The sequence below is a fragment of the Engraulis encrasicolus genome, chromosome 20 (genome assembly GCF_034702125.1).
Source record: "Engraulis encrasicolus isolate BLACKSEA-1 chromosome 20, IST_EnEncr_1.0, whole genome shotgun sequence".
NCBI classification, from domain to species: domain Eukaryota; kingdom Metazoa; phylum Chordata; class Actinopteri; order Clupeiformes; family Engraulidae; genus Engraulis; species Engraulis encrasicolus.
The window spans coordinates 7804364-7816863 of record NC_085876.1 but is presented as its reverse complement, the minus strand read 5'-3'; the positions used below and the strand labels follow the sequence as shown (position 1 = coordinate 7816863).

The following is a 12500-nucleotide window of genomic DNA, read 5'->3' as shown; positions in this document are numbered from 1 at the left end:
TCTAAAAATCATATTCATTGATTTTACATCAATTATCAATTCTTAATGGATTAGATTATTTAATACCAGAGTGGCATTAGCTGGGGTTGTACCCTCTGACGGCTGCTCTTAAAAAACGGCAATGACCCTTTAGGTAAAACCATGAGCTAAGTGTTAAAAATAATACATTGAAGCAGCATGACAGATCAACCAGATAGTAATAAAGTCCAAAAAAGGAAGGTAAAAGTAGAGGCACTCTGAGATTTGAGAAATTTAATATGGCAATTTTGTTTAAAAAGGCAAAAAGCCCTAAAAAAAGCAAAAACAAGCATCAGATCTTGTCAGGCTCACATTCATTGGGATGCAAAAGATCACACCAGTGAGCACCTAATCAACTGAAATATGAATTCCATGTCCACATACATTTACTTGGTACCAATTTCCTAGCCTGGCTCTCGCGCAGACCCTTAGTGCTTCGTGCATCTTCGTTACATCCATCTGCGTGAGAACCAGGTTACCAATTTCCACCTGTACTCAATGAAGCCAAACTGAGACAGGTCAGAGGTCATAGTGACACCATGTGGTGCGGTACAGTTGCGGTAATAAAGTACAGGTCAGATGGCATAGTGACACCATGTGACAAATGATAGGGTGGCTAAGAATTCGCAGTACTGTACACAGGTTTGGGATATCAAGCAATAGCAATAGAGATCCATTTAACCGCAATTAAAATCAGGTAAAAAAAGTGGATATACAGGCCACTATTTGCCATTCCATCCCCGACTCTCTCTCCAAACTCCTTTACTGTCCCACTGTCCTCTCACCCCCCCCCCCCCCCCCCCCCCACACACACACTTAATTGCACCCGGACTGTACACAACACATGCAGTACATCAGCCATGACAGATCAACCAGATAGTAATAAAGTCCAAAAAAGGAAGGTAAAAGTAGAGGCACTCTGAGATTTGAGAAATTTAATATGGCAATTTTGTTTAAAAACACATGGGCCTACACGTTGCGGCCATATTGGCCTTCATCAGGGCAATTGCTACGTTAAATTAAAAACTTTTTTATATTTTTCTCAAATCTCAGAGTGCCTCTGCTTTTTCCTTCCTATTTTGGACTTACACTTCACCTGGTACAGATGAGCACCTGAGTAATCTCCTGAGTGCTTCAAGCCCTTTAGTGTCTTCTCAGTAATAAAGACCATTTGCTATAAGTAAAGCATTTGCTTATGCGGCATAAGGATGGGCAACATGCTGTATCTGTTGCAAATGTACGTATGTATGTACTCTTCTATAACTGTAAAGACCATTCTCTGCAAGTTCAGAATATGTTAAAAAGCTTATAACTTATGTATAACTTTATGTCTAGCTTCGGAAAACCAATGTTGAACTTTAGAATCGAGCACGAGACGAGAGACAGAGAGAGAGAGAGAGAAAGAGAGAGAGAGTGTTACATCCAAAGTTTGTTGCTGTGTAACCCAAATGAATGCAGCCACATCCGGCCGGGACAGAAGGCAGACAAAACAGGCAGCTGAGTTGCCAGCAACACACCAAGGAGAGCTGCGAGACAGAGAGAACAGATGAAGCAGACACAACTAAGAGAGACAGGAGGGTAGCCTAGATACGCACCGCACCGCACCGGGATAGGGAAGGGACAGGGGGAGAGGAAGCCCCAGCGTGCGCATCATTGTTTTTTTTAACATAGACTCCAGAGAAAGAATGAGCTCTGCATACTTTGCAACATTGTTGCTCAGCTTTTGTTTTTTTTCCCCCAGCTGTTTTCGCTAATGTGGCGATGGTATGGTGGACGTAGTAGTATGTACTGTTTGTCCCTTGCGTTCTTTAAGTACCTTTGCCATTTTATTTCACCTACGAGGTCACGGTAAATAATACAGATTGCTGCCACAGAGGCAGGGTGTTCATATGAAGCTCATTTGTATCTACGGAACACATTCCATATGATCCTATTGGTTTCTCCCCCATTCCCTGATTTTGATGGAATTCATGATGCATCATACCACATCCTTTTGAACTACGTTTTGTGGCCTATTAGATAAAACAGGAGAGAGAAGACAGGAAATGTTTTGGAGAGAGAGGCGGGGTAGGGTTGGGAAATGACCCTGGCCAGATTCGAACCTGGGTCCCCATGGATAATGCGCCCATACATGTTATGGCGTATTAGTGTAGTACGCAACGCACCTATGCCCCACCCCTGAGTGGTCCCTCTGGACACTGGACACACCTCCACAACAAGAAGCCTAAACAGTGGAGTTTCTTGACAATAATACATACAACAAAGGCATCAAGTAACTTAAAAACCACAAACAGAAACAAGTCCAAAATGTAAAAACTCACCAAATCCCAAGGGTATAGAGAATGCGAAACAGCTAGCAGTACATAGGCCAGAAGCATCTTCTGGACATTGGAATTTGCAACGATAATCTGCAACTTTTGAGCAGTACTGTGATTGTAGGGTTGTGTGCCTCCAATCAAGCCAAACACATGGACTCTGAGTTGGCAGAATGAACAGAGAGTTTGGGAGACCAGATGTCAAACTCAGGCCCAGGGGCCAAATCTGGCCCACGGTGTCATTTTATTTGGCCTGCGAGATCATTTTTAATATGTTGCCCCACAATACACCATCAATATAATATTAATATGATAGTATTTTGGTAACACTTAGCTTGACGTGTCTCTACATAACAAATTCATAGCAGCTGTTATACACTTTGCATGAAGCATTCATGGCTGTTTCATAAGACATTCATTGCAAAACTTTCATGAACATGGAAGTTGAACGGACAGCAAGTTGTTAAAATCAAAGTTAAACAATTGCAAAGCAGCATTGCCGTTTTTTCTGAACCCTTCCTCATTGCAACCAATCTGGGTCATGAATGCTTCATGCAAACTATATAACAACTGTTATGAATGTGTTATGCAGGTCACGTAAAGTGTAACCAGTATTTTAATTTCTCATTTGATGTATTTTCATTACTTTGCTATGGACTAAAACTTTCTTTCTCTCATTATTTCCTCAACAAAGGTCCTCCAGTTGTTGTTGGAATGAGCATCAACATCGCCAGTATTGACTCGATATCAGAAGTCAACATGGTGAGTTTCTAAAACATGTGTTTTGGCAGAAAGTACAGCACTTCTTAAAAGCTTTCCTACTTCTGTTGGCTTAAATGTATTTGTGTAAATGTATTTGTATATAAGCGTTACGGGAACAGTCCACCATTTTTAGAAATATGCTCATTTTACACCTCCCCTCGATTTAAATGATTAAGTTTTACATTACTTCGTAGCATGTATCATTGAACCAAATGGGACTCGTTGGTACCATTCAGATTTTGCTTTGCTACCATGCAGATGAACGATATATCTTAATAAGTAATATGATCAGATTCAGACAACAGCTGGAAGAACAGGAGAAAGTAAAACAGAATTATTTAACTCGAGGGGAGGTATAAAATGAGTTTATTTTTCCTTTAACACATGTGCCCATCGCTTATATCCCATACAAATGATATGACCAACTTTGGCTCATTATTTTACTCTATGTCTAAATTGTGCCGTTTGTGACCCCTCTATTTTTCCTCTAGGATTATACCATCACAATGTATTTTCAACAAAGTTGGCGAGATAAGCGACTGGCCTACACAGAGATGGACCTTAACCTGACACTAGACAACCGTGTAGCAGACCAGCTTTGGCTACCCGACACGTATTTCCTCAACGACAAGAAGTCCTTCCTGCATGGGGTGACGGTGAAGAATCGCATGATACGGCTCCATCCAGATGGCACAGTTTTGTACGGTCTGAGGTAAGATGTCACCTACTTATGACACTCTGGAATTTAATTCTGCTTTCTGATTGGTTGTGAAGCATGCAATAAGGTTGTTTAGCTTGTACAGCTTAAAAGTGTTTCTGTCAAAAAAGTTTAAAACCTTAGCACTGTTTCACATCAATACCTGATAATTGCAGTGGTAAGCCTTACTCATTACACTCATTAGAGAACTTAGAAGGATAATTTGAGAAGACGTAATGTTTCTGGGTGTAATTCTCAGGCAGCTGTGAATGTCCAGTTGCCGACAACTAAGATTAAGCTATTGCTGTCTTTTATGAGGTACCACAGGGCTCTCTTCTTGTCCCTCCTTTTAATTGTCTACCACTGATCATTTTTGAAGCTTCTCTCACAGATCTTTCACTTTTGAACTTGAATTTCTCACTAATTGTCCCTAATAATGTAATGCCAGACTCTACACTTCATGTTAGTCTGACCAGAGACGATTGATAAGACAATGTAATGAGGACGATAAGAGGACGATGAGACGATAAGACGATTGATAAGATAGAGGCAATTCATAGAGGCTCTTTTCCGGGATCTATGCAATGTGGTAAACATACACTCTTTTAGGACCAGCGAAGGTTGAGAAAGAAGCAAGTTTACTAGCACTATAGAATATGGTAGAGCACATTGTATGCAAGCTGCCATTAAACGCCACTAAAAGAAGAGGAAAGGAGACCGGAGACCGGCTCTTGATCCCACTCGTTTGCATCGATGGCGCGTGTTATGATTTATCTTGGTCTACCATAGGGACTGTCTTAGGTCTGGCTTGCCAGGCCACTGCCTAAGTTTTAACGGAGAAGAATCGGCGAGCATTTAAATCAAAGTTTAAGGTGCATTATGTGTCTGACCCCAGTGCCAAAAGTACTTCAGATCATTTTAAAGGATTCCAAGTGCACTGACATAAACAGATGCAGGGGCACTTTTCAAGTATGGCTGCCCATGGCCCCCTCTCCGTCTCTCTCTGGCTGGATGGCTGGTGTGCTGGCAGTAATACATCTCAAGCAAGCCACAAGTGATTAAACTTGGCTTCTTACATCTATGCCTCTTTTTAATGATGGGCTGTGCAAGGTTTCTGGCCGCCTGCCGATATTCAAAACAGGTTTATGTTTTAATAACCTGCTCGGGGGCGTGCTCCCAAAGCCCCCCTTTGGCATTGTAGAGTACTGTAGGATAGTGCCGGTGGTGCTTGTCTTTCCGTGTCCAACATGTGTAGGGAGCCGTGTTCCTCAAACTTGTTCGGACCAAGGACTACAGTACATACTTTTGTCCTAAGAATTTTAACAGGGACTTGTTCATGCCACAAGTTTTCAGACGCTGCACATTCAGATGCAAATCAATATTATTTAATATCAATTACAGGTCTGTCTACAAATATACAGTAGTCTATGATAGCTTGTCTTGGAAATGCTGACTATAAGAGGAAGTGCTGTCTTCGACCACTTGGTGTAATTCAAGGACCACACTTAAAGTTTACATTAAGAATGACTATTCATAGGCACTCAGTATATACTATGTAGCTACTAGATCAGCAGTGTCTGGTCAGATGCACGGTGCTATGTTTACAGATGCCATTTTATAAATGCACACATGGAAAAGGGGATGCTCAACGCCAAGGGCACCAAATTGACTAGAACTGGCCCCTGCTTGGTTGAGATGGTGACTAATGTCTCGTGTCTTGTGGCCGGGATGGTATCTGATGTACCATGTATCATGCTCTCTGAGCAGAGATCAATACCGCTCCGCTCCGCTCTACTCTACTCGTGGGCTAACCATCTCCTTCATCAGCAGTTTCACATGCTCGCTGGAGTCGGAGCTGGATGCACATGATGTTTTGGCCATCCAACCACACTCGCACATACACGTACAGCACATTCAGCAATGCAGAGAAAACCCTTCCTTTTCGTCTATTGTACTTGAACAGTATGTCAGAGTTCACACACAGCAATTAACGACATGTATTTCTTTTACCGCACTGAAAATTAAATTGAGATATTGTTATACCTTCATTGGTTTAGGCAGATCTTAAAGGCCTGTCTGTTCAAAGGAAGGCAGGAGCTTGCAACTGCGTCAGCAGGAAACAGATGAGTTATTAGTGTTTCACGACAGCCCAGCTCAGGCATACGGTGTGGCGTGGAATAGATTTGCATTCGATTCCTCCCAATACGGGCATGGTTCAACTTTTCTCTTGGTTAAAGGTGTACTATGTAATTGTATTCGTTCATTTTCAAAATGCATGCTGTTCTTTCCAGTGGAGGTATCGCCCCCTTGGACTCGGTGCCTGGTGAGTGTATAGGTTCCAGTAGGTAAACTGGAAGCAAGCAAGGGGAACTCGCACTATATATAGTTTTATTGCATTTAAAAAAACAAAAAAGTGCTACCCAATCGAAGTGCAAACGTTTGGGTCACAGTCAGACCATCCTCACTGAGTTCCTTGCTAGCTTCCAAAATGTACAGTATGCTCCCCATTCACCATACTGGCTTGACAAAAGTTTATTAGGTTTCGCAGCCTAGATGTGTATGACGGGTAATTCCTAATGGAGAAGATCCACCTATTCATATATGAAAAATGTAAATTACAGAGTCATAATGAATACTTCCATTGATGGTGCTGGTGAATATTCATGAAAAAAAAATCATTTGTGAAAGGACAGCATAACGTATGTAAATTAACTACTAAAAATACTCTACCTTTGCATACGGTACTTAAGTCTCTCCTGTTAAAATAGAATGTGTTCTCTGAATTAGCCTTTAAGATTTGTGAAAAACGGTATATCAAATGAAATTTCCCAACCCCAATTATAATCTTTAGGTCAGGCATGGACATGTTCTGCTTTGTCAAAACGATTGCCCTATTTTGGTAATGGTAACAGAGCTATCATGTATTCCTTAATACAACAATGAGGCTGTTTTTTTCCAAATAAAAGCATCCATTATTTAGTTGCTATTTCTATGTTGAAGTTATACCCCATTCCCCATTCACGGCAGCTGTGTGGTGGCAGACTCGCTCCACCTCTCCCATTCAACCAAGCCAAGGTCCCCCATTCCATGACCCCGTTAAGCTGTGAGCTGACTCAAATGCCAATGGCGGTATTGTAACAGATCCGTGTTTTATTATATGTTTCCATGTTGCAATCCCATGGTTCATTCACTCTTTTATTCCCCACCACATGAGTTTAATTGGCAGCCGCGGCCTAAAGGCCAGCTGTGCACTCTAATGGTCAAGGTGTTGGTCCAGGGATCGGAAGGTCATGGGTTCAATTCTTCTACTAATAGGAAAAATGTTGGCGGGGTGGGGTGGGGAGTGAATTACGGCACTAGCACTCCCAGGGCCACGGACAGCCTTGGCTGGGCCCAGTACAAATTCAGCTGAAAGCACCTCCCCCCTCCATACATACTGTGTAATGAGGACCCATTTCTGGGCCTCCCTGGGCCCGGGACACCTGACTCCTTTTCCCTTTCCTGCGGGCTTCCCTGAGCAATCCCCCTGCATCCTCATTCATGACATACTATACAGCACTGCAACGGCTGCTCAGCTGGGGTGTAGCAGGGGTGTTGTAATAAGCGGGTAAAGTGAGACTGACTGAGTCACCAGGGCCCCACATATGCTTGGGGGGGACGGGGTTGGGGGGTTCACACATAGTCAGATAAACATTTGGTTGTCGGGTGGGGGCTGCATCTGAGCTTGCTGTGTACACGCACAGTGAAAAATGCGGTGTTCATTCAATACTGGGACCAAAAGGAATCTTGAAGCTCTTAAATCAACTCTTTACATGTTGAATTTACACTATATTTTTTTCTGCGTAGGGCCCAGAATGTACTGCTACGCCCCTGGACTGCACATAGTGTACCTGTACCTAATTTATTGCAAGTCACTCTGCTCTGGAGAGCCGTGCCAGTCAGGTGTAATGTAAATCTAATTGCGCAGAAAGGCAAATGCATTATGTTATGATGTACTGTACTGTATAGCGATATGAAACACGGCGTTGTGTTGCGAAAAGGGAAAGCAGGGTGTTAAGCCATGCGTGACCTCTGCTCTGCTGACTCAAGTGTTCCTGATGTAGTGAGACTGACAGGTTATTGTGATTGCAGAGAGGCTGTGTGCAGCCGGGAACGCTGCAAGAGATTTCTGGTCACTCATTATTAATAATGCTGATTTGTCATAGGGTCTTCAATGTGAAACCATATCGATACATGGCCCTTAGAATCGTCCACACATGATAGTTGATCTAATCCCCTTGCCCCGCTTTGGTGTTCACTTGCTGTATGTTGTATCTTGCTCTTATTATTACATAAATTAGCTAAATCATTTTTACTGAGGAAGGAAACAAGATTACATTTAAATGAACAATTCACAACACTTTGAAAGCTCAGCAAGTGTAAGCATCCATGATGTTGCAGAGGAGTTTGGTCAAAATGGCACTGTGCAAGTATCTGAGAACATGAAGAATGCATCTACATGTACATATGTAAAAGATTGAAAAAACTGACTGCAGAAACTAGAGACAAGATTATGACGAATCATCTGTGTTCAAAACCAAGTCATACAGTAGGTGCCTTCACAGATTTGTGACTGATCAAAATCAAAATGTTTGCAGACTGGAGTAAATGGCTATAGACTGCAAAATTAAATGTGTTAAATATTTTAGTGTCCTTTGGTGTGATCCCATAAAAAAAAACGTTTTGGTCCCATGTTGCCTGTGGGAAAGTGTATGCATGACATCACTATGGTTAGGACACACAAGTATGAAATAAATAGACGCAAAATAGGCACGTTAGAAAACACTCACCATCATTTACAAGCTCAACAGGATACAATTGTCCAGTCCAGAGTTGAGTAGAAATTGCTGCGTAGATTTGAGCTACATTTCACACTGCTCAGATACATGCTTTATAAATGAATCTCAAAGATCAAGAGATGTCATAGCCCATGCCAGCAGTTTCTGTTATCAATCAGGCGGTGGACAGGGCAACGCGATACAGCTTCATAACAGCAACAATAATACTTAACTCTCAGCCTAACCTTCCCCTACACCCCCTCATTAGCAACCCCCTGCACACTGGGCATAGTATCTTTTTTCTGCTCGCAAATGGGCTGAAGTAGCAAGCGTCTACGTCCTTGCTCTCTCTTGGGCCGACAGCAGCCTTTTTACCTCCATCATCATCTCGTAATATGGAAAGTCATAGGGAGCGATGTGCCTGGAGGCGTCGCGGGGGGTTGAAGAGTAAAAGGTGATTGCGAGTACTCAGCATTGACTGGGGCCCTTTGAGGACATTACGGCTGCTATAAAAAGGCTGGACAAAATGTTATTGTTTCATATGTGCTCAGAAATGTCTCGCGGCGGTGTCCCTGGATGTACTTCCATGCAACAAAGGTCTTACAGGCAGAAGGAGTCACAGAAGGAGTAGGGATTTTAGAGCTGCTCTGCTTTCCATCGGATTGGCTCGTGAGAGGCCTTCCAGTCAGTCTTATACCCCTGGCGGGATTTTTCAAAGCCTTTTGACCAGGCGGCAATGTTGGACGCCAAGAAAATGACCAGGTCACCTAGACCTAAACCTAACTGAAGTCATGTTGCTGCGAAGGTGTGGTTTTGACTACAGTGGCAGCTTTAGAGCAAAGTATAAGAGGTAGGAGAGTGTGGCTGTGATTGGTATAACACCTCCGAAGCTGTTAGGGTGCCAGGGTGTAGGTGTAATCAGCAGTCCCTTCTCCCGCCCTCCCGTTCAAAGGGTAGCATACGTGAGAAAATAATAACCTTTGTGAGCAAGATGGGGGGGTGGGGGGGTTGGGGTCCGGAGATTACTTAGATTGTAAATGCAAGCATTATTCAGAGTCAATCTTTTTTTTTTTTGTGGCTTTTTTGCCTTTATCATTGACAGCATAGTGCGAATTGCAAATGACCCGGGCAGGAATCATACCTGGGTCGCCCGCGTAGTGGCCCAGTGCCCTACTGTTAGCCCACAGTAGGGCCAATCTTGGACCTATCTTGGCGTCAAATATTGCTGCCTGCTCAGTCAGTAAAAAGTGACGTGTCAGAATGATACTATGGCCATTTCTCAATGTTGTAGTAAGCACACTTGGGTGTCAGCCTAATTAGTCACGCCCAGTCGTTGGATACTCCACAGAGTTCACTAAAGAGTATCCAATCATTGGGCGTGACTAATTAGTCTGACACACTTCCAAGTGTGCTTACTAGAACATTGAGAAATGGCCTATGTTTCCCCAAACCATCTCCTCAGCAGTTTGGAGCTGTCCGTGGTGCTGAAACGAATGTAATTGGGTGGTTTACCACGCATCTTTGTTTTTTAGTCGTGTGCAACATAGTCCTTGTTTACAGAACAGACACACTTCAGACCCTTCACCTGTCGGCAGTAATTGATCTACTTGACGTACAAGACAAGACCATTGAGCACCTACAATAGAATGGAGTAGAAGAGAACAGGATGCCTGTCATTTGACGTCATGCTGTAACCATGACAAGCTTTCTATCTCTTCAGCATGTCAGAGCTATCCGTGGTGCTGAAACCGCTGTGGTTTTTCAATATCGGTAGAGTCTTCATGTACCATGCATCATTTTTTCACAATTTAGAGCCTGCATCTGTCTGCAGTCACGGATCTAATTGACATATAAAGGAAGATTATTTTGAGCAGCAGTAACAGAATAATAAAACATAGGAGAATGGTTTTAGTTTTACCTAAACACAATATGGGTAACCTACTTGATTAATGCTTACATTTACAACCTAGTAAGTAAACTCTGGATCTTCTCACCCCTGTGTTGCTCATCATTTTACCCTTTTTGCGGGAGGGAGGAGAGGGGGACTACACCCTAGCACCCTTTCGGAGGTGTTTTACCAATCACACCCACACTCTGCTACCTCGTATACTATACATCAGGTCCCTGGAGGGAGAGGATTATGTGTTGAAGAGTCAGGGTGGTGGTGGTGGAGGTGGTGGTGGTGGTGGTTATGCAGCCATTTGGCCTGCTCTCCCTTGGGGCGTCAAGTGCCCCCCTGGGGCCTGGAGCCTGATAGGTCCCGCTCATGAATCCCAAGCTGATGTATAGCAGCAGCAGCAGCAGCAGCAGCAGCAGCAGCAGCAGCAGCATCAGCAGCAGCAGCAGCAGCAGCAGCAGCAGCAGCAGCATCAGCAGCAGCAGCAGCAGCAGCAGCAGCAGCAACGTCTTGCGTTGGGGGGGCATCCCTTAATTGCAATATCTATCAACACTGGGCTCACCAAAATGGTGCACCGTAAGAAAAAATGCAGTGTTTATTCAACACTTAGAGATTACTCTGGGACCAAATACACTCTGGGCAATGTTAAACCGACTCTCTCAGTGTTGAATTAACACTGCCCTTTTCTTTCTACTGTGTACCGACACTCTCAGCAACAGCATCAGCCTCTCAGCCCCCCATCAGCTGTCCCCCCCACTTCCCCCTGGGGGAACGCCCCCCTAACCCCCCTGCCTGAGCCCCCATTTCCCCCTGGTACACCCCACTGCCTGCCTGCCTACCTGGGCCACACAACGAACAAACATACAAATGTGCAGCTGCACCTGGGGCTGGAAGAAGATCCCATGCTTCAAAGGGAGCTAAAACGGCAGTGAGCTAAAACGACTGCAGTGTTCATTCAGCACACTAGAGAGTCAATTTAACTCCTACTAGAGTGTATTGAGCACTCTCTAAGAGTTGAATAAACGCTGCATTTTCCTTTTACTGTGCAGCCAGGCCACTAGCTAGCTGTAGCTGTAGCCAGGGCCGCTTACAGCATTGGTTGGGCCCAGGACAAAGTCATCTGAAAGCCCCCCCCCCCATTCCATACAATGTAATGAGGACCCAATTCTGGGCCCCTTCTCTCTCCCTGTGCCCTGGACAACATGCCTGTTTGTCACCCTGCTGTGGGCTTCCCTGACTGTAGCTGTGCTCTGCCATTAGCTGAATCCCCCAGAGGCAGAGCCAGCCAGCCAGCCAGCCAGCCAGTGAGCGCTTCACCAACGCACTTATTGTTCATCCACCAGCTGGCAACCACCATTGCACTCAAACACCTGTGAATGTACTGTACGCTTAGCTATGCATACACATGCACAAACATACACGTACTCACACACGCACGCACACACGCACACAGACTCACATGCGCATGCACACACACATGCGCACGCAGACACAAACACACACACACACACACACACACACACACACACACACACACACACACACACACACACACACACACACACACACACACACACGCAAGCGCGCACACACACACACACACACACTGACACCTGTGTCACCTGCAGCAGGTGAGGTCTACAGTTAAGGGTGGTTTATGCCTCGAGATCAGCGTCACTGCATCATGATGCAGTGAGCCGCGCAGTTAACGTAGTGAAGCCCCCCCCCATCACGCAGGTACTCTGGGGCACCTCCCCAAAATTGTGTCTCGACGCAGGGAGCGACGGCGTGAAAGGGCGAAAATAGGTCTCTGATTGGTCCTCTCGACCAGCCTGCTCTGTCCTCGTGTCGAGAACAAGCGCTACTTTCTTGTTCTAACCTTCGTCGGTCTACGGACTGTGAGCTCTTCATTAAATAAGTTGCCCGTGCTTTGTTGTTTGATTTATTTACACGAACCAACGACAACACATGCGCTTGCAAGTTACGACGCTGAA

At 44.4% G+C, this 12500-nt stretch overlaps 1 protein-coding gene across 4 annotated transcripts in view; it reads left to right on the top strand.

Moving 5' to 3' along the window:
- Window positions 1-12500, top strand: part of gabrb4 (gamma-aminobutyric acid type A receptor subunit beta4) — a 51070-nt gene that overhangs the window by 9887 nt on the left and 28683 nt on the right. For all 4 annotated transcript variants that reach the window (XM_063184724.1, XM_063184723.1, XM_063184722.1 and 1 more), the window contains 2 exons: window positions 3028-3095; window positions 3587-3807. In XM_063184724.1, the coding sequence (XP_063040794.1) occupies window positions 3028-3095; window positions 3587-3807 (289 nt within the window). Of the gene's footprint in view, window positions 1-3027; window positions 3096-3586; window positions 3808-12500 lie in introns of those variants that run through there.